Source organism: Netta rufina, assembly GCF_964035555.1.
Source record: "Netta rufina genome assembly, chromosome: 4".
Classification (NCBI taxonomy): Eukaryota; Metazoa; Chordata; class Aves; order Anseriformes; family Anatidae; genus Netta; species Netta rufina.
In genome coordinates, this window is record NC_140127.1 from 70,380,467 (window position 1) to 70,407,088 (window position 26,622).

General features: G+C 40.4%; 1 protein-coding gene across 9 annotated transcripts in view; it reads left to right on the plus strand.

Annotated features, from left to right (window-relative positions):
* Window positions 1-13,591, plus strand: part of CTBP1 (C-terminal binding protein 1) — a 228,916-nt gene extending 215,325 nt beyond the window's left edge. For 5 of the 9 annotated variants that reach the window (XM_084286840.1, XM_084286848.1, XM_084286846.1 and 2 more), the window contains 4 exons: window positions 972-1,102; window positions 3,300-3,427; window positions 6,416-6,533; window positions 12,132-13,591. In XM_084286840.1, the coding sequence (XP_084142966.1) occupies window positions 972-1,102; window positions 3,300-3,427; window positions 6,416-6,533; window positions 12,132-12,318 (564 nt within the window). In that variant the 3' untranslated portion in view covers window positions 12,319-13,591. The remainder of the gene's footprint in view (window positions 1-971; window positions 1,103-3,299; window positions 3,428-6,415; window positions 6,534-12,131) is intronic. The other 4 variants (XM_084286841.1, XM_084286844.1, XM_084286842.1 and 1 more) reach the window with 2 other exon arrangements.
* The last annotated feature ends 13,031 nt before the right edge of the window (window positions 13,592-26,622 follow it).

A 26,622-nucleotide genomic window follows, 5' to 3' on the forward strand; every position in this document is an offset into this window, starting at 1 on the left:
TGTTGGAGTTTTCTTCTTCTTATGGTGAGAGATGGAGTCAGTTCAAAATGGGATTTTTATCCTTCATCTTCATCATGGTTCCTGCTCTTCATACACTTACCTTCGTATATTTAAATGTTTCTGAGATCAGAAGCTGTGTATGAGGTGACTGCTAAACGGTGAAGCATTAGGGTGGCTGGAAGCAAGATGTAGGATTTCTTTTTTTTCCGTACCATCTCTCTTATTTAAACTTCCACTTTGTTTTCATGTTGTGGATATATTGTGGTATAAATTCTTGTAGTTCTCCCCACACAGTGTCATCTACAATGCTAATCTGCACAATGCACAACACAGCTTCTCTCCTGGGCACACAGCATTCTCAACCAAATTCATTTTCATGCCTTTTAACTGTATAATGTAAGAATCCTTTAGACCTTTATTTCAAAAGTCTTACGGGGAGGAGGAAGCTGAAGTCACAACAATAAATAAAACATAGGTCTACTGTGTTTTGGCAACTAGAGGGAAAAGTGTTTGAAAATCCAAAAGCGTTGATATTTCTGAAAAATTCATACAGGCTTTTATTTGTGTGAAAGTTTAAAACCACAAAATATGAATTTGTTTAAGAATGTACTGTAGTTTCTGTCTCATGCAATTTCACAGTGGAATAAAAAGGCATAAAATGATCTGTCCGTTTCATATGCACAGTTGTATCTTTTGATCATGTTACTGCACAATATATGAAACAACGCTTCTATAAAAAGACACTACTTAAAAGAAACAAGGTTATTAAATGCTGTGAAATAGCATTTTATGTTAGAAGCATCACATTGTGTGGTACTTTCCAATGGAAAGGGAAGACAACTGTTACAGGTTAAATCAGCTGAATAGCCTTTGTTGTATTGGATGCTTCTTTTGAGTAAAAAAAAATAATGCCACAACGATTTTATTTCATTTATTTTTATTTCATCATTCTTGTTTTTAACTTTCCCTAGATGAGACAAGGGGCTTTCCTGGTCAACACAGCTCGAGGTGGGTTAGTAGACGAAAAAGCACTTGCACAGGCCCTGAAGGAAGGAAGGATACGAGGGGCAGCCTTAGATGTACATGAGTCAGAACCATTCAGGTGCTTTTCCTTTTCTTTTCTTTTTATTTTGTTCACTTTCTTATTTTTAAGTCGTAGTGCATGATACGATCAACAGCAACAAGTAAATGAGTTTTCCCTTCATTTGGTAGCTAAATACTCCTTAGTAAAGCAACATGAATCTGTGCAGCACTGGACTAATGCAAAAGTAGATGGAGCTTGTGTATATTGTCAGAAGTGAAAAAATGACACCCAAGATTAATGCCTTTTTTAAAATAAAATTAAAATGCAATGGGTTTATTCAGTAGAAGTATCAGGGACACAAGTTCTAGTGCTAGGCACAGAATTGTGTCTTGGCTTTGAGAGGAAGTGTTCCTTTGTTGTTAATGAAACTCCAGAGGTAACTAATGATGATGTCTGAACAGGCTTTCAGAAGGCAAAGGGTTGAGCTTTGGTGTGAGAAACGAGTACTTTATGACACCTTTCTGGAGGAAAAAGCATGATTTCTGTCCAAATTCCCTCTTCAGGAAGGCCATAAACATACCAGGTTTCAAAAAAAAAAAAAAAAAAAAAGTAAAGAAAGGTGGTGAGAGTTCAGGCCTGGTTTTCTTTTACCCTTTCTCTTTGTCAGGAGAGCAGTAACTGCTGTCATTAGCAGAGCTGGTAGCACTGGCCTTACTTTTCTGAATGACACTGAGTATCTCCAGTGTTTTGGGCAGAAATGTACCACTCCCAAAGTGGCATTGGTATTCTGATACCAGCACTGCTAAACAGAAATGAGCCTTGTTCATATGTCCTGGAATTTTGAGCCTGACTTTGAATTATGAGAATAGACTGCACTAGCTTATAGTGCTTGTATGTGGCAAGCCTTTTTTGGATGCTCAGTCTGGGCAGGGAGAAATGTTAATTTTAACAGAAACCATCCATGTAGGTTTTTGAAGAGGAACAGATTCAAGACCCGAGGGCAGGTTGTGAAGACTGGAGAGAGGACAGTCTCTCTTGAATCAGCTTGCAAGAGGAGAATAGAACACTAAAAAAAACAGCAACAGTGTCCTTATAGATAGAATTTTGTTATCTGCTGAGACACAATGCCACATCACAAATATTTAATTTTATTTATGCATACCCTGCATTCATGTACTTCTAAATGTGGTCATTACAATGCAGTAGTGCTGTGCAAAGCTGGAGTCTAACAGCTCAAGAGACTATCTGAGATACACGTTCTTCACAATTCAGATCTCAGATCTGCACAAGCAGACCTTTGCACCTGTAGGAAGCCCCATTTACTGCATGGAGATGCCATCTGCAGAGATTCAGTTGCAGGATTACAGCCACAATTTCTTTTGGCTTCAGTGCTGCATGTCTATCTGAGCGCAGCATGCACCTCTTTATTCAAGAGTTTTGCCAAATATTCTGATGTTTATTAAACTCCGAATGTAATCTATAATTTTATGAATTCCTACCAACTTTGAATATACACTTTTGTCTTAAAATACTTGTTCTACAGTTGTTGCAGCTGACTGTAAAATTATTAAAACTGAAAATAGGTAGGAGGAGCAAGTTTCCACTATTTTCAGTTTTTTTTACTCTGATTTTGTGATAGCACCTTATTCATTGCTTTCCCTGGAAATCAATCCATCATGTAAATTTCCTTCTTTCTTCGGAGTTTCTATACAGAACAGGAAAGAAACAAATAGTTTAAAATAACAGAACAAATACATGAATTATCAAAAAGTTGAGGATTCTGATTGATAAGCTTGTATAAACGTGCAAATAATTGTTAGATGTATTTTTTAATGACTAAGTGTCAGACCTTTGAGATAGCAAAGTTAGTGCAATAAAAGTAAAACTGATGGATGGACAAACAGAGTGGCATCCTGAATTGATTTGGATCTTGCTTCATGCATTTCTGCACGAGTACTGGAATGGCAGTGGCTGTAGTTAGCAATAAGCGCATTGGACAGAAGCTGATATTGCTGCTAGTGCTACTTTACCTAGGTTCTACTCTTTAAGTCAATGCGAGGTGATTGCTCTTTATTTATACTATGAATAGTGTATTAAATTAATTGATGGAATGTAAAATAAACCCAATAAGGAATACAAATGCAGTTCTTTTCTGCTGTAGAAATTAATCTGAATGTATATACAAATCCCTCTGGATTTCCCCCTGCACCCCTTTTTTTCCCTTACACCCCCAATATTTTTTTGTCATTTGATCTTGTTTTAAATTTTCATTTAGCTTTAGTCAGGGCCCCTTGAAGGATGCACCAAACCTGATCTGTACCCCACATGCAGCGTGGTATAGTGAACAAGCCTCAATTGAGATGCGGGAGGAAGCAGCACGAGAGATCCGGAGGGCGATCACAGGTACTAACTCACCTCATTATCTTCTTTGCTGTGTATTTCGTCTTCACAGACATTTTCATTCTTCAGTCATGAAAGATGCTGAAAAGAACCATACTCAGGTTTTGTTTATGCTTTTAGTATTTGGGACATAGAAACCAGCAAATACAAGGTTTGTTGTCAGCACTGGAACAGATAAATTTGGATGATTTATTACAATTACAAAGAAAAGGCAGGAAGTGCAGAAGAAGTATTTTTTCCATGTAACAGAAACATGTTTAACTGTGAAAAACCCCCTTTTTATTTTTGTTGCCTGTAAATACTAGCCATGTGATGGATTTTACTGCAAGTCAACCAGATATTACTGGCATCTTCCATAGGTTTTCATAGATGTCCCCTCAAACCTATCATGAGCAGTTTCTTTTCCATTATTCTTTTCTCTTTGTATTTTCCAAATTTCATCTAAATTTGTCTTAGAGGACAGTGTGGAATTTCAGTGTCTTTCAGATTGTAATACTTTAAGATAAAGCATGTAGAGTTCCATGCTGCTCCAAGCAAGACTTGTATCACAATTCAGTCTTAATATCAAAACAAAGTTTTCAGTATTTGTTGGTAGGTACTCTTTTTTTTTTTAGATGTTCCTTTTTTAAAAAGCATTGCTAAGGAGGGCTGGCATTTTAAAGGACAAAATCTGTTTGTTGTATAACTACCATGTAATTTTAAACTGTTCACATAAGAAAAAAACAGTTATGTCTTGAACATGCACTGCTAATAAATAAAATGAGAAGAGTGAGCCATTTGGCTTTGGTTTGAATCCCTTGTTAGCCTAAAATAAAAGGGAGTATTTTCATGCTGGAAAATGATTCATTAAGCACTAATGTTCTCTCTTTAGTAGGACTTTGCTGTTTTCCCCTTGGCAATATAGGCTGAATGCTCTACAGACGTGAAGGGCTGTCTGTGTCACCTTGAGAGTGGTGCAGTGCCAAGACATTGCTCTGCTGTACAAAAAGCACTAGCAGTAGCTTGTCCTGGATCTTATGCCTAGAGAGAGGCTAGACAATTCGGTTTCATTTATAGCCTGGGCAGAAAGAAGAGGATTCTCTGGATGGTGATCAAGGGCACCTCTAAAGCTCCTGATTCGAATTGCTCTTTGCAGGCCTATTTCTCTTTATTTGAGAGGTAACCTGAAGAGGCTGACCATCCTTTTCCTGGAATTAGTCTTTGTGCCTATCCTCCAGAAGAACTCGAACAGTACATTCATGAAGCTGTTGTATAACTATTACAAGTGTCCAAATAGCTCTGGGAGAGATTGCACAAACCAGCATACCATAGCTACAGTGGGGGATGATTGATGTGCAAATAAGCATTAATGGGCTAAGATCTGAAAACAGGAGTCAGCTATACAGAGCTAGTTTTAGGTTAAATATTGTGCAATAGCCCAAATATATGTTCCTGGGAAGACAGGCCTGTATTTTCTTAAAGTCTGAGATTGTGCTATCAGCAATCTAAATCATTGATTTGTATTGAAGCTGTCATCGCTTCAGTGTTTGCACATGGCTTGTAGCAGGATCAAACTAAGGCCAACATTAGGGAGGTGAGAAAGACAATGAATTGCAGTGAAACAAATGTAGGAAAGGTACAGGAAGTGAGGGATGAAGCTGAATATGTGAACGCCACAGGGGAACAAAGAGGAGAAAGGGTGTTGAGAGAGAAACTAATTGGAAAAAGGTGTACAATAAATCAATGCATGCTGAAGACAAACATGCTAACTTGTTCTGCTGTTCCAAAAAAGTCAGTGATGTGCTGCTGTATAAAGTAAAAACAATAAGCAAAGATCCAATGTCCTTGAATATGAAAATAGTAAATAAGGAGGATTGCTGAAAACAATAATGGAAGAAATAAGAGGGCAAGCATGGCAAGTGAAAATACTGTTACGACATAAGTTTAAAATAAATAATATTTTGCAAGGGGAGACTAGTAGAGCATGCCTTACAGCAAATAAAGGCTGAGAGGGATGGGAAGAGATGGCCGCAGCCAAGAAATTCCTGAGAAGGGTAAACATCAGAAAAAGATACTGCTTAAATTTATGGGTAATTTTGGTAGAAGATAAGGTGGTTATATATTTCAGCTAACATTAGAAAATGATTTCTAATCAGGGAAATGGTAGAAATACACCTGTAATGGGGCATTTATCTTACCTTGTCTAGTACTGGACTAAGAAGCCCTTTTGGGTTGTGCATGGGAGATATGGGAAGTTTTAGTAGTATAAGTGCAGGTCATGGAGGCAGAACTATTTGATAGCGTTCGCTAGATAAACTAAATTCTGTGAAAGGTCTTTTTTTGCAGTCCCATCATGGCCAGGCTGATGGATAGAAAGAGCAAGCAAAGAGTAGTAAGTCTTTGACCAAAAAAAATGAATTCTTAATGGTGGAGCATGGTTAAGTCTTGATAGTATTCTTTGAGTACTCTTGCCAGCAGAAGCAGTGGTTGTCTTCAGCTTTACTCTTTCTGCCTCTGTGTGCGCAAATCCACAGCAAGATTACACTTCAGAAGGGATACATTAAAACAGATGTCAGAAAAAAACACAGGCTCCAAATGATCGTCTGTTGAAATAGGTGGAAGTACTCCTGTTGCCATGAAGAAAATCTGGATTGTATCTGTGTATTGCATGTAATAATAAAATTGTATTATAACATACATACAGCCATGCTGTATGTTCAAATTTTAGGTTCTTGGGAAGTATGAATCTTAGTGGTTATTGTTTTATTGAGACCATGTATATAAAGAACAGGATATATTAAAGAGAGAGAGAGAAATAAAAAGCAGCACATTAACAACTAAGTCCCAGGCAAAAGGAGAGCAGTGAGGATCAAAAATGATCTCTTAATGTGTTTTTATGTATTTTAAATACACAAATGTTTGTAACTCTGTTTTTAATCTGGATAAATTGAGAGTATATAACATGATTTAAATGTAATTTTTGTTTGTTTGTTTTCCCTTGCTTCATCCTAGGTCGTATTCCAGACAGTCTGAAAAACTGTGTTAACAAAGATCATTTGACTGCAGCTACACATTGGGCCAGCATGGATCCCGGAGTTGTTCATCCAGAGCTTAATGGTGCTGCATACAGGTAAGCACGCTGCAGGTGTAAAAGAAATACTTGCCTAAGTCAAAGGTAGGTATTCTGGAATAAAGAAATGACCTTCCTATTAATAAATGAAGTGTCTTTGGATCAGGCTTCAACTGTATTGTTTTCATAACTGTTGCATTCAGGAAGATAATCTTGTTTTGCTAGTTGCTGAAATCAGTCATGCGGTGCATAAGTATGTTTCCTTTTCTTATCTTTTTTTTTTTTTTTTTTTTTTTTTGTGTGGTTAGTAATATCTGAACAATATACGGTCTTCTGTATGTTCCACTGAAACAATTCTGGTCATCTCGAGTGAGTGCAGTGGAAGTTTTTGTTCTTTTTTTCTGAGGGTAACGATAAAGCGGTAGGTTAAAGAAAGACTTTCAATAATAAAGTATTGCTGTGTGTTTTGTGGCCTCCAGACACGAGGGAACAAATAATTCAGTTAATGAATACAGTGGAATAGCCTGTGGTGTTTATGAAAATATGTTTCAAGTAGTGTTTTCTAAATTTTGCATTTTATTTTTGAGATGTTCTTTACAAGCATTTGAGGGTTTTAATCGATGCATTCTCAATCAACTGTGAAAGCAGCTTTTAATAATTAGTAGGAAGGGGTAATTTTTTCCACATTGAGTATGTATGTTCCTTAGTTTACTTTGCTTGGTAGTCTTTCTCTATCCCTTTAGCCCTAGCAGCTGTCCTAGCAGCAGATTTTCCTAGTACTGAGCGTCACGCAATTTTTATTAATAAAAAACTCTGCAATTTTTTTGTCTTCAAGTATGGTATTTACTCATAAGTAGGATGAAGGTGACTGAGAAAGCTACAAACAGCTGCTGAAAGACATTGACTTGAGGGGGAGGGGCAGTTCAATACTTTTTTTTTTTTTTTAACCTCTTTCTTCTAATCTTTCTGCTCTTACTCTTCATACATCTTTCTTATCGTTGTCCTTCTTCAGGAGGACTGTCCCTTAGTTTTATTGGGTGTAGGAATTCGTTTTGTGTTAACGCTGTATGAGAACCCAACCATGCAGTGCTGAGAAGTGTGGCAAAGCTCTTAAGTCCCAAGGAGTTCTAGCAATCTCTTCAGAAAGTGATGGTGAGATGACAGAGGCAGCATCACCACCCTCTGCCTTAATCTCCTCAGCAGTAGCTGTAAGCTCACCGAAGGAAAAGAATAACCTTGATTTGATCAACATACACATACCTCAGTGCACGTCAAGATACTTCTTTCTGAGAAAAGTACCCATAGCCCTAAATATCTGAAGAAGGCTGTTTTTATTTGTTGAAGTGAAAAGTTCAAGCATATGTATTCTCTTCCACACAGCATTTAGTTTCAGTGACTTCAATTTGAACTACTCAGGGCATATCTGAATGCAGCTGAGGATATTGGCAGGTTTTCCTGAACTGGGGGTAATAACTCTAACTATGTCGTGGCAGTTGAGTGCAGGGTTGTGTGCCCAAATAAAGTGCAGTTGCTTGTTCCCTTCTGAGGGGAGTCACAAGCCCAGCAGAGGCAGGCTTCACAGTTAGAAATGGATTTTTAACTTAGGAACGTCTGGGGAGTTAACAATTTACAAGGTAAAGACCATATGTATTTAATTTAAGCAGGATAAGAACAGAAATAAATGCCTTTTGTAGACATTGTTTCGGTCAGTTTTTTCAAAGTATAAAATAAATCATAAGTTAAATGCGAATTCACATTTGTTTTCAAATCCAAAAGAGAACTCACTTTGGCAATTTTGAGGGAAACATGAGTAATACAAGAAATACGAAAAGCTTCTTTTTGGAGGGCTGATAGAGTGGTCTTTGAGTGTGGGCTAAAGCAGTTGTTATTTGTGCAGTATGAAATACATGGAACTTGAAGCTCAAGCTTTATGAAGAGATAGGTTTCAGTAGCAGTGTTTGCTGGTGCTTAATTCCTAGCTGTATTAAATACAGAATTTGAACCGGTTGTTTGAAACAAATTTTCCTGTCTTCCCTTTGCAATGCAAGATTATGCTCAACTAGCTGAGTTGTGGAGCCTTTCACAGGCAGTGTGATGTTTCAGATGTGCTAATAACTGTATCACAGTCATGTAATTGCATTAGAAGATAAGACCTGGGATAATAATTTATATGTTAAAAAATGCAAATAGCTCTTTCAGTGAACTAAAACTAACAAGGCTATTTAATTTGGGATATATCATTTACTTGAATTTTGATAAAGGAGAGCGCTCTTAAATTATCAGATATTATCGCTAGCAAAGAACATTGAACATTCATCAGCAGAATATAATCTAGATATTCTGAATATCTTCGTTTTCTGTGGAAAACAAAATCATTTGCTAGGAAAAAGGCAAGACACCCCATCAACACAAAGGGTTAGGCTCACAGGACCTATCCCATCAGTGCAGATTAACAATATTCCCGAGAAGGAAATATTTGTAATAGTCTTGGTGAAGCGGCATAATATACCCTGCTTTTGTGTTATTACTGTGAATTTGCTACTGAGCTGCCTGCTAAATAATACCCTGCCATTTTCTGTGTCACAGAGAGAGCAGGTTATAGGAGAAATGAAATACCACAGCCAGTAAACAGTAGTTGTACAATTTATAGACATCTTGACATATCTTTCTGCTTTCTAACAGGTAGGAGATGAGAATATCCCAGTCCTTAAGAGGTGCTTGGATGAGAGTAGTTAGATAATGGTAACCATCCAGGAGTTTTTTCACACCGAGGTATTTCACTGGTCATTTTTAGACTCTGCATGTAATGTAATATACAGTAGTGCTTAACAGGACCACAGAGTGCCTGAGGCTGCCAGGGACCTCTGGGGCCTTCTGCTCCGAGTCCTGCCCCAGCAGGGTCACCCTGACCTTGGGGGCACAGCCCCACGTCCAGGCGGCTCCTGGAGGCCCCCAGGAGGAGCCCCCCAGGCTCTGGGCAGCCCCTGCCAGGCTCCATGCCTGCCCAGCCCAGCAGGGCTGCCTGGTGCTCAGAGGGAGCTCCTGGGTTCAGCCTGGCCCTGGGCACTTGAATTTTAAGTGCTTTTGGGACAGACTCATCTTTTTTTACAGTGCTTAGTGTAGTGAAAGGTGCTTCTGTAATATAAAAACATACTGGAGATTAACATGGAAATTAAAGTTGTATTTCAGTTCCAGTTAAGAGGACTATTGTATTTTTTTGCATAAAGAGAAGGGAGAGGGGGAGTACGAAGTAGCAGATGAGATTTAACTGACCTCTCCTGCTTTTGCAAAAATTTAACTCAGTGTACATTTTACAAGGAAAATGTTTTGACTTACTGGTGCCAGAGGAGGAGGATTAGGAGCAACTCTATGAAGTGCAAGCTTGCTTCTGAGGAGAGGTGTTGGCTGGTAGAATCCCAGTTGTTACAACACAGTGTCCATGGGGATCATTTTTATGTACAGAAAGAATATTTGAAGTGCAGAATAACAGATGTGTGGTCTGGACTGCTTACCGTGCCCGTAAGATAACTGCTAGTGCTTCTCATCTAGTTCTGTCCACTTCCAGGAGGGGAAGCTCTGACTTTTCTTCCTGAGGGAAACACAGTTGGAGAATTTGCCCTGATCTGTCCCTGTTCTGCGTGTGTATGCTCAGGGAATATGGCTTTGAAAAAGGGAGGGTCTGTGTTGGAAATGGTTGCTGTGTTGGGCTTATAAACAGGAATTCTTGTCATTTCTTGTTGTGATTTTTACAAAGCACCTAAAGTAACAGATAAGCTGTTTGAAAATTAAATTTGAATAAATAAAACAATACCCAGTCGGACAGTTTTCGTAGGAATTGGAGCAAATTTGATTAATAAGATTCAAATTGAAGTACTGAAACAAGCAACTAATTCCATTAGCAACTGCAAATTAATTCTAAGGAACCTCTCTGGAGAAGGAATTAGCACAGGAAGCCCTGCAAATACGTGTACAAGTGGGAACAAAGTTCTCCAGCCTACAGGTGGTATGGTCCTTCACATCCTGGTTATCCATCCCAGGTAACAGCCAGCACTAGGGTCTGTAGGAATCTTTCCCAGGATGAGTGGGCCAGCCTACAGTGTCCTCATTGTCACTGTGCCATCATATAGCCACGCTGAGCCCCTCTGGCACAGTCTGCAAAAAGCAGGTCCCGTGATGGAAAAAAGTGGAAAAAAGAACAAAAATAAAAGTGGTGGAAAAAAGAACAAATAAATGGGCTTTCATCCTGCTTTTCCTCAGAGTTTCCTGGCTGTTCTACATAAGTTCTGCACTCATTTTGTATCAGTTTGAGGGAACTCGGGGTGAGCAGTACAAACATGCATTACTTTAGGAAAGATGTTACTGAAATGGGGTGAAATTCCCTGAGGGATTCAGTACGGAACTCAGAGGAGAGGAAAATCACCTGCAGAACAACATGGTATTTGAAAAAGCTTGCCTAGACTACATGCGCTTTTTCTTCCATTTAATTTTAAATAAACACCAGGCCAACAAATGCCACAATGAATAAGTGGCAGGATTGCGTGTTCAGGCTTTCAGTACGGGTAGCGCTCTCACTAGGGAGCTTGAGTAAGCAGAACACAGCAGAAGAGAAGAAGGGATAAGTGCAGCTGTTTGATGGAGTGATGGGGAATGGGACCAAAGGGGCGGTGTAAGTGGCCAGCGTGGGCCAGCAAGCTGGGATCAAGGTACTTGGCTAAAGAGAAAACATTTTTGTAAAAGTCATTTGTTTATAGCTGTTCTTTTTTATGTATAGGCACCATGAGATACAAGTGTTCATCAATTCCATTTGAACATGGGGACTGAAACAGTAGATTGGAAAGATTTTTCTTCTAGCTTGATAGTATCAGAGCCATCATAAAATCAAGCTAAATCAGAGGGTGTTTTGTTTATTAAATTGCTAAAATTCCTAAAATTAAATTTATAAAGGGACTGTGGTGTTCATCCAGAAAGAGTAAGAAATCTTGAAAACCTTCCACAGTGTTCTGTGTTTGCATCTCTCTTTCTTGCAGTCTGCCTAAAGCAATTTGCCATTTATATAACTAGCACTGGTTCTCTTTCAGACAACGCCTGTGGCAAGTTTGGAGCTTAAAAAAATAATAATTCTTGGGTGTAATAGGTATTAATTTGTCCTCTTCAGAGTGTGAGTGTGATCCCTCTTTTAGGGGGCTGTCAGAAAGCTCTGATTGCAAGGTTAGTCTAAAGAAATAGTTTTCAAACCACAACAGCAAAATGTCAAAATTTCAAAAAAATTTCCAAAGGTCAACTTGTGGAACAGTCCCAGAGGACATACATATTGTGCAGACCTAGCCCAAGTTGCTTTGAGACGAGCAGTTGTTTCCATTGCCATGCTGTCAATCTTGCTATTAAATCTCAAATTGGAGAAAACAAAACAAAACAAAACAAAAAAACAAACCAAAGCAAATCCTAGCAAGTCTTTATTTCTCATTTGGGCGAAACACAGCATGTTTTGCTTTATTTGACAGCATCCACATATGGTGTATCATCGTGAGCTTAACCAACTGTATGTCTCACTGGGCTGAAAATAAAATAAACATCTCTGTACCTTTGGGAGGAGGCAAGGTGGGCTTTCCTGTCAGCCATCTCTGGGTTTTAACATGTGGTCTCCTCTTCTTCTCTCAGCAGGTATCCCCCAGGTGTTGTAAGCGTGGCTCCAACTGGCATACCTACGGCAGTAGAAGGAATAGTCCCCAACCCCATGTCTTTATCACACGGCCTCCCTGCTGTAGCCCACCCGCCCCATGCTCCTTCCCCCGGCCAAACTGTCAAACCAGAAGCTGATAGAGACCACCCGAGCGACCAATTGTAGCCTACGAAAACAGCATTCCCAACATCAGAGATTTCAACTTCAGCGTGTGGAAAAAAAAAAATAACCAAACACAAAACCCTGGATTTTGATTAAAGGCAAAACCATGAACTTACAGGAGGAGACGATTATTGTTTTAGAAACTGGTCCAATATACAGTATAAAAGGAAAAGGTGGGAGACAAAAAGAAGATTTGGAAGCATTTTTTCCTCCGTATAAATTGTAGTTTGTCCCTGTCCAGTGGACTGATTCACTGTTTCTGTGTCCTATGGGTTCTTTGTTAAGCAAGAGAAGTTAGTAGTTAATTATATCATGAATGTACTTGTCTGTGTACAGTTTTTAGAACATTAAAAAGGGTTTGTTTGCTTAGCTGTCAACAAGGAAAAACATAAGGGAGGCATTCAACAAACCAATTTTGAGATTAAAAATCTTTTCTTTTATATTTTAAAACATGCCCAAAAATGAGGCAGTTGGCAAACTTCTCAGGACAATGAATTTTTCCCATTTTTCTTTCTACGCCACACAGTGCATTGTTTTTTCTACCTGCTTGTCTTATTTTTTAGAATAATTTAGTAAACAAAAGAAAAACCGTTTCTCCTAATTTTGGCATGAATTCCCTTATTTCAAAATGAAGACAACCTTGCAAAGAGATTTTGAGGAAAAAAAAGGTTTTGTATAAACGAGCATTGTGCTTTTTGTCACCAGTTAAAGTATATATTATTGGTGGTATGCGAAAAAGGCACTAGACTACTGAAAAGTAGCAGCATTTCATTGCCTACATTGATTCCTTCCTGGTAATGTGGTAGGCTAGCAATATTTTTGGTTAAAATCATGTTTGTGACTGTAACCATTTGTATGAATTATTTTAAAGAAATAAAAATCCCAGACAAATATCATATGTGTAAAAATTTTTATTTCTAGTAACTGTTTATTCAACTTTTATTAGGTTTCTTAGCTGTAATTTTTAAACAGATGCTGTCAAGTATTTCATTTCTAGCTTTACTTTGCTCTCTGTTGTTTGTAATACCGTCTTGGAAGCTTGAAAAATAATAAAAAAAAAATTCTTTCCATACCATTTTTCCCTTTACATTTCGTAAATGTTGATCTTTTTTTCCTGTGTTTCTAATGGAGTTTGAAATTAAGATGGATTTTGATTTGTACACCGGCATCGTCAGCTACAATATGGTAACAGCATTTATGCTACCACTGTGGGCAGAGCAGAGCAGGTACAACAGCAACACGACAATAATAATAATAATAAACGTCTTTTGCCGAAGTCCAACGTGAGAAGTGTCCATTGTTTTATTTGCTTTTGTGATGGTGGAAGCGTGCAGCAGGACGTGGTTGGATTTGCTGTATTGTTTCACAGGCAGAAGTGTTCTTATGGTAGGTTTTCAGCTGGAAGCTGTTCTGGCATCACTGCACTCCTTTGAGGATGTCCTTTCATCCCTGCACAGTATAACGAGCAAGTTTTGCTGCTGCATGAAGGAAATAGAGAATGGGGAGAAGTCAACCTGGCGATAAACCTGGTAGGTTGTCTCTTACCTGTGTGTTCACCATTAATCTGAACAAGTAACTGCCGACCTCTGGGTGTTGTTGAATAATTCTTATGGGATCCATGGAAAGTTGCTGTCTCCCATTCCCACCTCCACTTCTGTTAGGAAAATGCCAGGAGGCTGGAAACCAAGGAAGGCTGATAATTGTGTGTCTGTTCCCAAGGAATACATAAAGCAAAATTTTGTCTCCATGGAGGAGTGGAAGGTTTTTTCCTTCTAGAGACAAAAACGTCCTCTAGTATGATTTATTTGATAGCAAAATCGTTCCAGAAACATATCAGAAAACAGCTGTAAGCTGCAGGTTATCCCAGCAGAGAGGCTTCTAGTTGGCTTTGTGGCCAAAACATTGGTGAAAAAAAAATCAAATGCAATCTCCTGCACTTGAAATGGATTTTCATATTTCACTGGTAATTCACGTCTTAAGATGATTCCTTGTAGGGCTGAAGAAGCTCCTTTAACGTTTGTAAAACAAACATTTAACATCTGGCTGCTGAGAATTGCTGACAGTCTTGCTAGCAAAGGAAGCAGATTTCTAGAGAAGAACCAAGCGTTTTTTTTTTCCTTCTCATGCATCAGTTTTGACACAGCAAATGTAAGTAAGCTTTGTTTCCAGTGAATCAATAAATGGAAAAAAAATGAAGACACCTGTATTTACAGCAAGTAGCTCTGAAGCTTGCTGTCCTTGCACGTGTTCAGGCCATCATCCGTGCTTGCTCAGGCAAAGCTTTTATTCAGGATTTGAGCCTGAAATACCGCACTGATGGGTATAATAGGGATTTGCCACTGTGGTGATGCATGATCATTGCTTTTATGCTGGGACTTGAGATATATTGGTCAGTTTTAGTGCTGCAGAGTAATCCAGCTTCCTTCTTCTGTTGGAGCAGAAGGGAGAAGTCATCCAAGCAATGACAAGAGCCACATGTACTGACTTCTGGGTTACTACCTGAAAAGCTTTAGGGCAAATACCGGATTTCAAAATATAAAAGGTTTTGAGTAAATGACTAATTGGAAAAGTGAACCGTAATAAACAAAGGTTGTTTTTCCGGACTAACCTTAACGTCTTTTACAACTGATTTTGCTGGTTTGTGGAAATGTGATTCCATTTCCTCCATCTGCTAAAGTATGTGCTAAATAAAGTTTGTGCAGAAGGTAGCGGGGAAATACCAAGTGGCAATGGCAAAGAGGGCAATGGAAGGTGACCTGGGACTGGTGAAAGGGGAAGTAATCAAAGAGGTTCTGGTTTTTGTTATTGTTACCTGAATTAAGGATCTTGGCTAAGAAGTAGGCCGAGCAGACTGGAAGTGCTGATGGCTCAAGGAGGTACAGAGGAGGCTCTGGAGGCTGCACAAGAGCTGGATGGTATCGAGGAATGGGCTGGTAGCAAAGGATGGTTACCAGTTGTGCAAACACGGGGTCACGTAGCTGTAAGTAAAAGCAAAGATTTGTCAGGAGTCAGAAGCGATTGCCCATGGTAGGACTGATTCATTGCCACCGTGGGGCAGCTGTGGAAAAAAGCAGTGGGATCACAAGACGCGTCAGACCAAGTATTTTTGGTAGGGATAGGAATGAATCAGTGATGCTGCACAGGACCTGGAGCATTTGATACGTAGTTTTGCTCACGCATCTTCCAAAGGATGAGCTCTAGCTGAAGTAACAGCAAAGACAGACTCAAAATGACTGGTCTGGGGGGCTTGTTGGGTGAGAGGAACAGGAGTGACTTGGCTTTTAGCTTAAAGCAAAGGCTGACTTGGGGAAAAAGACTTTATAAATAGTAAGTAGATGCTGAGGAGGAGGAAGAAATGCTTAAGAAATGCTGACATGAACAGACAGACATAAATGGGGATTAGGAAAAGGTGTCTATCAGCAGGGAGGCTCTGGGAAAGATTTCTAATTAGAGTCAGTCCTGAAGTTCCTTCAGTTTGTTGTTTGCTTGTTTTTTATTAATTAACTGTTTTTTCATCCAAAATGTGAGAATATCATTTAAAGGTCATATCAAATAAAGGCTTTTTCCATTCAGGGTAAAACACTTTGACTTCCTTTATAACAGGCCTCAAGGTTTTTTCCTTCAGTCTACTTTAATTTGGTATTTATTTTTTAGAGAAAAATCCTCTATTATTTTCTTGTGCAGCCTCCCACCTCAGAAGATGAAGGCTGGCTTTCCAATGAGTGGGACTGCTGTAATCTGGCTGTTACCCACTTGCTCCTTGCGTCAGACCAAAGAGCTTTCTTCCCTTGTTTGATTTCAGTGGACACTTTGATAATGTCACTTGTTCTGCCTGAAGTAAGGCAGTACTGCCAGTGTTTCCTTTAGTCATTCAGTTCACTCTAACTTTTCTACCTTTTGTAGATTGGAGAGGAAAAAAAAAAAAAAAAAAAAAATGGAGAGGGAAAACAGTCATTGGTTTTAAGGGAAGAGAGGAGAGTAATATTAGATCATTTTGTCTGACTACTTTGTAAAGTCTTTAAGTGTCATATACTTCTTCATTAAACCTGGTATCTTGTTTTGGCTTAAGTAAATATTTCAGAAAGATTTCTATATATTAAAATGTCGTCTTTTTTTTTTTTTCTTTTTTTTTTTTTTTCTGTTTCCTTTGGTAGTTTGTTTAAATGCAAAATAACCCTCACTATAATTTTAAACTGTGTTATTTAATTTGGCTTTCCCTAGCTCAAAATTCCAGTTATTGTCTCATGTTGAACATGAGGTCATGTAGGCTGACCTGTATTTAGCAAGGAGGTTACATTTTAGCCGGTTCTCCTTTATACTGAGGTCAGTGACACATCTTCCAGGAAGACCAAGCTGTATTATTCATCTGTTTTCTTTTCCAGTTTCTGTCATTACCAAATACACAATATTGCACATCCTTTCCTTTGTGACCCTCTATTTTTGTCCTTTAGAATGGCATAGTTCTTGGTTGAAAATGGTTATCTTCTGCAGATGAAATTATAGCATTTTCAATCTTCTCTGAGACCTTAAGCTATTGTCTTCTTGCCTCTGTTGACTTTCCAATTTCCTTGGTAATCTCTTTTCCTGCAAAGTTACAGGTGCTCAAAGAACTTGATTAATCATCTTCCCAGTCCTCAGACTGTATTTGCCTCGGTAGGGCTGAGCACCTACCTCAGCAGTCATGGAAGCTCCAAGTTGTGCATATGCTGAAGTGCTTGAAGTAGTCCTATTATTGTAGATCATCCTTGCTTTCATCCCATCATCTGCATCTGTTTGTGTGTTTGCGTCTTGCAGAATGCATCCCGCTCATGTTCAGGGACCCAGAATGTTACTTTTGGAATTATTCCCTTTCTTAGGGAGGAAAAAAAAAAAAAAAAAAAAAAAAAAAAGTCATTTGGTCAGTTCTACTTTTTCTCTTTGCCTGGGAGTTCCAGCTCAATACAGACCAGTCATTTTTTAGCTCTCCTTGGCTGACCTCTATGCACAATCCCTCACTATACCCAATATTTTTTCTTGTCCATCCCCTTTTGACCCTGGGATCTCTCAGTTGGTATTTCGTTATGCAGTTCCTCATCTGGAATTTCCATTTTCTTTTCAACAGAGACACTTGTGGCTCTTCAAGCCCAGTCTTATTATTTTTCTTTGCCTTTACATTTCTGCTGAGAGTTATAACAGAGTGTTTTCTTGATGGAACTTTGTTTGTTTTAGGGGTGTTGTGACACTGTGTGTCGAGGCCACCATAAACAGGCTGAAATATGGCTTTGGGACAATTAGAGGCATTTGATATATTTCCAAGATGATGTGGATCGCTCTCTGAGCATGCCAATCCATTGAAGACATTTGTTACTTGCTCAGTCTTTAACTACATCTCTATCCCCTTCTTTCATATGCTGCCTAAAAAGGACAAGCGGTTGCCAGTTGGACGCATTGGCTGTCTGCTCGAGAAATAAAGTAAGGAAGTTTTGTTGTTATTGTTTTAACACATTTAAATGAATATGGTTTTAGTTGCAAAGATTTCAAGTAATAAAAAAAGGAACATAATTATTAAATAGCCACAAGAAGCCTTTTTATGTATTAAATATGATGTAGTAGAAGCAGACAATTATGACAGCAGAAGTGCTATTTCTTTGTAGGTTCAGTGAAAGCAGAGTCCTTGTATGGTTTGAGAAAAGCTTATGGAGCTGGTCTTCCCTGGTCGAACCCTAGGAGTTAGGGCAGCAAATCAACACCTAAAAATAGATGAGGACCGGACATCTCAGACTTGTGTTTCCAGATCCCTCCAGCAGTTTTCAGAAAGTCCCACCCGATGCAATTTATTAAATTCTCAAGCCAGTTGCCTCCAACACAGCTGCCAGCTCTGCAGCATGTTCCCATCTTCAGGAATGGAGCAAGCAGCAGCACTGGCTCTTCAGCACCCTTAAAAGCATCACAGTAAATCCCATTAAATTCCCTTTGTTGTTCAGTAGAATGTTGAGCCCTGGTGTCAAGTTCAGTCCATGCTGCATTTTACCATGCTTAAAACACAATAGAAAGAGAATCTGCTTTTGGTGTTTTCCAGAAATAATTTTGCCATTATCTGTATCAGTGGTTTTTATACTAAAACATAGTCAGGGTACCTCCAAGTTCTTTTTAGTATGGGTTTGCTTTCTCATGTTTTTAAAGGTCTAATGTATGTGAAATGTGTTTATCATGTTATGAAGAAGTTATGGTGATACATTTATTTTTATGTCTAAATGATAGCCATTTGTAATTAGCTACAAGGCCATCACTTTCCATTCCAAGAAAGAAGTTGAAAGCCTGTCCTTTGAAACGGTTTGTTGAGATTTCCAAGAATTCATTTTCTGAAGAACTGTTTTTTTTTTTTTTTTTTTTTTTCCCTTCCACAGACCAGCCATTGTAAGCACAGGATACAGCCTTTTATTGTGAGAAGCACAGGTAAGAGATGAAAAATATCCACTGTGACTCAATGCTTATTTTCAAACTCTGTAAGTTCTAAGTATGAAGACATGATTTTGCATCATGTAACTAGTAGATGAGATCTGATCCCATTTTACAGAAAAATAAAATCCTAAGGGATTTTTATTTAAGACCAATATTAGATTGGTACTTCTTGGATCGCCACATTTCTCCCACTTGGATTTTCACATGCACACAGGAACAAAGCATGTCACTGGTGTACGTGTTTTGTGATGCCACAGGCTCTGGGACCAAACCTCACCATTTGGAGAACTCTGTTCATGCAGTATGTCCAGTGCTGCTGGAAGTTGTACAAGGTCTCTGATGTTGATGCAGTTCCCGGTGCATTTTAGTTTTCATCTGTGATTAACTGGCAGTAGAGCTACCAGGGATTTGCAGTAGTTTGTGAAGACAGCTGTGAGTTCAGATCTAAGCAGGTGCTGCCTGTTCCCCTCAGAAAAGGCCATTGACTAGCCATCAGATGGTGACTGCTTTTATATCTAGTTACCTCTCTGTGCTTCCTCTTCTGCTTCTCTTTGGTGACCTAAGTGAAAGCTTAGGAGGAATAGCTCTTCACACATACAATCATCTTGATTAAGTGCTCAGAGATAAAATAGAATAAACCAGTGGCAGTCTCTACAGATCCAAGTGTGTATGGTATAAGCTTCTCATGGCAATGAATCTTACTTTCTAGCTTCAAAGTGACTTCATTGCTTACGAAATGTACACTGTAGGAATGAAATGTTATCCAGAAGAAGTACCTGTGTGTATTGCTTCTTATTCCCTCTGTCTCCAGACACCTACACCCCACAGAAAATTTGTCCCCAGAAGGGAAGGTGAAATTTCTCTGACAGCTGGTGCTGTCTTTGAAAAACAGGCTGAACTGCCTTGATAATCCTCATCTGGTAATTCACCCTCAATATCCATCCAGTCTCTCTGGGGATGTAGATCCCTGGGAAGACAGGGTGGTTTTTGTTTAAAGGTGGTTGGTTTAGCATTATAACACCCAGGTTGAAAGCAACTCTGGGCCACTCTGCTATCAATCAGCAGCCCTGCTGTTTCTATTAGGACATCTCTAAATGATACATTAAGTTCTAAAATGTATTTTTGATTGTATTTGTCCCAGGGCTCTGGACATGCTGTGTCTGCTCAGCCCAGGGAGCAAAAGCTTGCCTGCTGCTGCCTCCACCTGGATGAATGCGTTGGGAGAGAGCAGTTGTGCTCTGGGCCTTGCTCTAAGTTAAATATGTGAAATGTGAGGGGAGAATCCAGTGTGATATGGCACAATCCCATCTAACTTGTGTGGGCACCCATGTCCTACCAACCCACACCTTTGTCTGTGGTGAGGCCTATGCCCTGCACTTGTTCCCAGCCCACCACCGCCATTTGCCCTCCTTCCTGCCTCCAGGCCCCTTCACTCCTCCATGGGTCACACCAGGCCTGCACCCTGGCCCTGGGCTGCCCCATGTGGGTTTTTCCACTCAGTTCCCCGCTACATTCAGCATCCATAGTGCCGGTGCTGCTGCCTCCTTGCTCCCTTTCTCACAGGCCTTGAAGCAGGCCAGGCATGCCGCTAGGTGGCAAGGAGTATGAAGAGGATAATGGAGTGAACAGCCAGGAGGGACAGGGGGTGAAAGCAGTGTCGGCTGGCCCAGTGACTGCAGTCTGGGTGCTGTTTCCATTTTTGAGTCACAGAAGGCTCGAAGACTTCACACCTGTTCGGGAGAGAGGCTCTAGAAACACATTTTTGTATATAGAAATACGTAAATAAATATTTGGGAGTAGTCCCCACTCCAAATATTTTCCAGGCACAAGTGTGAAGGCAGGTGAAAAACCAGAAGGGCAGCATAGACCCCCTAGATGTTTTTCAAAGCCAGTGTGCGGGTTATGCTGTTTGTTGTCCTGACAGTCTGAGATTTTGTGGAATACATCCTGCTGCTTTCGCCGCCTGGAGATGTCTCAAATTACAGCTTTCCATGAGGGGCTGGTTTCTTGTTTTCTCAGTAGCTTCAGGGGCCCTTGCAGGGAAGTTTCCAGTTTGCTCTCTTTCTCTCTGTGGCGACAGCACTGCTTTGGCTGTCTCCGTTCAGAGAGCTTTCATGCTTCCAGGCCTGCCCTGCCCTCCTCGTCCTGTTCCCTCACAGTACTGCTTATGGCCATGCACCTCACTGCTCTGCTAACCTCAGCTGGGGTGGTTGTGCCTCTTCCTCAGAGGTGTTGGGACGTGAAACTCATCAGCTGCACATCCAGGTCCTGCAGCAGCCATCAGTAGCATTTCCCTCCCTCTCCCTCGTCCTTCAAGAGGAGAAAATCTGTTTTATTCCAAAACACTGATCTGAAATACCATGTTTTAGAATGCAGTGGGAATTTCCCATTCTGGAACAATGAGAAACATGGGCAGAAGTAGATTTCTTCTGCTTCTCCCTGTGTTTTGCAGACTGGATGTTAAAGAATATCTAAGTGTTAAAATTAGGTGCAGTAACAATGGTTATACATCACACAGTAGCATCAGATCCAAACAGAAACAGCGCACACAATGCAGATTTTTAACCAGTCTTTTATTAATGGAGCACTGGTCTTCTGAATGGAAGACCAATATATATATAATATATATAATATACATATATTATATACACTATATAATACTGTATATATGTATATTCTATATATATTATATAATGTATATATTGTATATATTATATAGTGTACATATCAACACTATAGATGTACTATGTACAATAATATACACTATACAATGTATGTATATAATATATATTATGTGCACTATATACGTATATTATATATATATTATATAACATATAATGCTATGGAAAATAGAGCACGATGCTTGGCATTTCAAGATCATAGTGTTCATGTTCATGTGGCCATGCTGAGGTTTCACAAAATATCTGCAGTCTGGATTTTGCTACCTTTTGAGTACTTAACTTCAGAATGTTAGTGCTGGTGGTCTAATATTTGTATTCATAATTTCAGTTTTAGTTCTTGTGGCCTAGAGGAATTCTGTCTGTTTTGACTGTGTGGTGGGTCTGGGGAAGGTGAGTGTCCTGTTGCCACTGCCTGGAGACTTCACTGCAGTTGGAAGGCTAGCTGGAGGCCTGAAAAATGCTTCTGGCCCCTACCCTGACAATAGACAATTGTAAAATAACTCACTGTGTGATAAGATAAAACAAATATCCCCAGGCCTTCCTTGTGGCATGACAATTTTCAGCTGTAAAAGATAGCTTCCTGGGATGTCCTTCAATTTGCAATCACTTGCTATGAGACAAAAGCAAAAATATTACCTACCACTGAAGTAACAACATGCTGACCAAGAATGTTAAATATATGAAAATGGTACCAAAATTACAACAGGTTGACAACAAGCATTTTTCTTTGATAGGCGTGAAAAACATGAATAGCCTTGCAATATAGCCTGGTGGTCCCATTTTACAGCAAGGGCAATGTATTTGTTATTTATAACAGGTTAATCAATGATTAACAGACATCACAATTAATGGTTAATTGATTGTTTTAGACTTAGTTCACACGTGGCTTGCAGCAATCTGTAACATTGCATTCACACTGTAATGTATTTATAGCAGTTATTAATCACACACTAGTGTTTTTTAAATGGTCCCATTTTATTAGGTGTAACCAAATTCTCAATAGCACTTCAGCAAATGTGAGTTCTGCCTTCACATTAGCAAAAGGGAAAATACAACAAACCAGCTAACTTGGCCTTGCTTTCTGCAATGTCAGAAAACTATAAACTGCATAAATGGGAGGCACTATCACATTATGAAAGCAATTTTAAGAAAAATGTGCCATTTATGGAAGAAGCACACTTAAAGATTTTTGTAATTACAAATATTTGTACTGTTAAGTGAATTGCATTAAAGTATTTGCTGTTGTTGCTTTATTTCCCTGGAGGACTCTTATGTAGTGGGAGCTTTGTTATGCTGATAAATGTGCCTGAAAGCTTTATAATGTACTGATGCATTGTAATGATAAATAGATCTGGTTAAGTAGTAAAGATCAAACACACAATTAAACAGACTGTAATATACATCTTGCTGAGCAAGGGAAAACAATAGTGGAATCAGTACAGATGAATACAAATGGTTTTATTGAACCAAGCAAAAAATATTTTCTTATGCCTACAAAATGAGGAAATCTGGCCTGGTACTTGCATAAACAGAATTATAAAGTCCTGAAACATATAAAAATATCTTTGAGATGTTGAGTATTTATAGCTGATAGACAGGGCTTTCTCTGACCGCTTAGAGTTGTAGAGATATACAATAAAATGGGGGTTAAGCAGATTGGCACGGTGTGGGATTGCTCCGAGAAGATCTTGGGCACAGTGGGCAGGGCTCACAGGTCTGACGCAGCGGTAAAACTAACAAAAACATGTTGCACTTGACAGAAATATTAGAACTGAATATTGGCAGCACCTGCTTCCATTGTCCCAGATTTCCTTTCCTAGAACCTTTCCCAGCAGGGAGGCTGGTTCATGCTTGGCAAGGTCACGGAGGCTTCATGCGTCTTACTGTTGTTTGCTCTTCTGAGTACCAGGAGAAAAACATGGTTCAGAAGGAGAGAGCTTAAAGAGGGAATATGGCTTTGCCTTCCTCAAGATTCACAAAAATAAGCCTTTAGCATGAAGGCGCTGAGAGGGACTTTCATTCAAAACTCAGAGCAGTACCAGTGCGACCTGCTTGCAGCTTATCCTTGTCCTTTCCAATGCTGAATTGCTCTGAAGGGTGCTTTAAGGAGATTTCCTTCACGGGGGTACCCATGGCCAAGTCAGTGCAGTAGGAATTTTATAGCTCGTTGTACAGATGTTGTGGCAAAATAACTCCTGGAGGATTTAGAATTAGGCGGGATATAACAGCCAGAAGAAACAGTTAATTCTCCTGGATTGACTTTATGTGGGCTCTTACCCTACACAGCGCTTTGCCCACCTGGAATAGTGTAAGCAGTTTAGATTCCTTCACAGTATCTGGGTATTAGCGAGACTCAGGGGAGAAATCAAATCCCGCTTCATGCATGCCAACAGCCAGCCCCCTAAGCTGTGTGCACACTGGCTGATTATGGTGTAAGCCCCCCCAGTGCTCCCCAAGTCCTGCTGTGCTACTGGTAACCTCCTCGGAGACAAAACCCATCCGGCTCGTGCATGGGCTTGCCAAGGATGTACAGCGGGGTAGGTTCCAGCCAGCAAACCTGTTATTCCTAATTCACCATGCACTGCTAACTACTAAAAGCTTTGCACGGCCTCCAGGAAGTTGGGTTTATTTAATGAGAGGCAAGGGGGTAGTAAATACTTCCAGTTTCTGGAGCTTAAGGGGAAAAAGGAGTGGCCAGAGAAGGTGGTGCACCCCCATGCATCTGGCTTCTCACCCCCTCAGCTGCAGGTGCTGTTCAGCGCAAAGAGCCCTGTAGGAGTTTGCAGCAATGTGCATTCAAATCAAGCTGTTTTCGTCTCTGTAAAGAAACTTGTGCTGACCCCAGGAGCTGTGTGGGACTCCACCAGACTGCCTAACTGCTGCTTAGGCATCTAAACCCCTTTACAGAGCCGGGCTGTAGACCTGAGTGCTGCAGTTGAACCCATTTTTCACCAGCTCAGAACCGACTGTGGAGAGAAGCCCAGCCCGGCAGCCGGTGGCTTTGCTTTATTCGGGCTGAGCTGGTCCATGGTTCCTCAGCCATAAATGTGGTTTTTCCCTCTTTGCAAGCAGAGTGTCTGCCAAGGCTGGAGAGAAGGCAGAAGCTGCATGGAGGAGGTCACAGACCGGCAGGGACAACCCCACTCGACGGGATGTGGACGCGGGAGGATTTTTTGATGTCTGTCGCTTTGTGCCGTCCCTTTGTCAGGGAGTTTCCAGCCCAAAGGTTATTTTGGATGCTTGCCTACTCCCATAAGCTCTGCATGCTCGGAACAATTTCAGCTCTGCTTTAAGACAATAATTGTAATCAAATCTCATGCTCTGCTGCCTCGGCCAGTCCCCTCCGTGGAGCAGATGGGAAGGGGGGCTCGAGCCAGCAAGGGTTTTCCCTCTCATCCCAGCACACAACTGGCCTGATGTATTTGGAGAGGGCTCCTTTGTTTTTCCCTTTGGCTGCCTTCTGCTTCTCTCCAGGTGTCAGGGACAGGCTGCAGCTGGAAAATCCTGGGCAGGGTTTTGAAGTGCAGGGAGGGAGGAAGTTTTTTCTCTGCCTTCTGCTGCCCCTTGCTCACATGTCCAGGCTCAGAGAAAGCCCGGCTCAGAGCAGGCAGGCAGAGGAGATGTTCTGAGGTATCTGCCAGTTGAAGACCAGCACTGATGGTGTCAGGGCAGCTGGTTGTGTTGGATGGTCCCTTGGTGCCTCCTTGTGTCACCTCCTTGCATCACCTCAACCAAAAAAGCAGGATGGCACCTGGTGGGCTCTTGTGCCATCTGACCACCAGTAAGCCTCATTTAATAACCCCAAATTATGTGGTAAGTCTGGAAAATTGAGGATTTTTTTTTAAGGAAAATTTTACTGGAATGCATTTGGATCCGAAACCTCTTAAAAAAGGCTGGGAGTGAGGAGCCCCAGGTCAGACCCAAACAGGAGAATTCAGCTCCTCCAAAGCCCACGGTTGTCTGGCTGCTCGCAGGGAAGTCGTGGCACAAGCCACAGGACTCGTGCTTCCCATTGATTCTCTCCCTTGATGAAAGCTCCCAGGGATTTGGTGTTTTATTTTATTTTCATCAATGGCTGATGATGTTTCCTTTGTGCAGCAGCTCTTCTGTATTTTCTTCCCATTTTGACTTATCAGAATAGGAAATTATATGTAAATGTCACAGGCAGTAGCTGCTGAATGTTTAAATTCTCACTTTTGCTGCATTCTTAGTGTTCAAATTCTTTTCATCCTCCTTCCCTCTTTAAGTTTTTTTTTGTTTGTTTTTTTTTTTTTTTTTTTTTTAAGGCCACTAAGGCTGATTATGGCTTTCTACATTATATTGGTTGCAGAGTTTGTTCCTGCATCCCATTGTACCCAGTGACTGAGATTAATGAGATGTTCATTCTCTTGAAGGGTGATGGCAATGACTTGATTGTTAAAACAAAACAAAACAAAACAAAACAAAAAAAAAACACATAAAGAAACCACCAACACCAACAACAAAATTAAAAAAAAAAAAAGTTCTGTGCACATTCTTTTCCCAGATTTTGGGGGCTTCAGGATTGAAATCAGCCCCACCAAACTTATGATGGTGCTTTTGATCTGGATCCTCGCTTTATTCATGGTTGACTGATTCGCCAAAACATGCCTGGGGAGTGTTTAAAAAAATCTGCTGTGCCTGCAGGAAGGGGGCAGGCAGCACCCATAGGACTGCAGAGGACCGTGCGTACCCCATAAATCGACAGGCACAGCACCTGCAGACCCCTCAAGGCCCCCAGCTGTGAGTTCCCCATGTACAAACCCAGAGGTTCTCCTGCCACCCAAAGGCCCAACCACCAAAACGAGCTCCTCATACCCATTTTTTTTCACATCACCAGGCTGCCCACCACCATCTCCTCTGCCAGATCCTCCCATCTTGGCCCCCTTCCTCCTTTTCCACAACCTCACAGGCTGCCTTAAGTGTGCACCCCATGCATTTAGGGTGCTGGCACGAGGGTGCCAGGCAAGGGCTGCTGCTGTTGGAGCTGTTGTCTTTGAGATCTGCTGTTTCTTGCGCTTTTCTTAAAGGATGTGCGGCAGTTTCACATCCGCTCTCACATAAGCAGCTGTCTTGATGAATATTTGCCCAAATCATTACGCTATCTAGCAGTTAGCCTGTAAAAAGGCCCAGCACCATTTGTGTGGTAATGGGAGGCTTTCTCAGA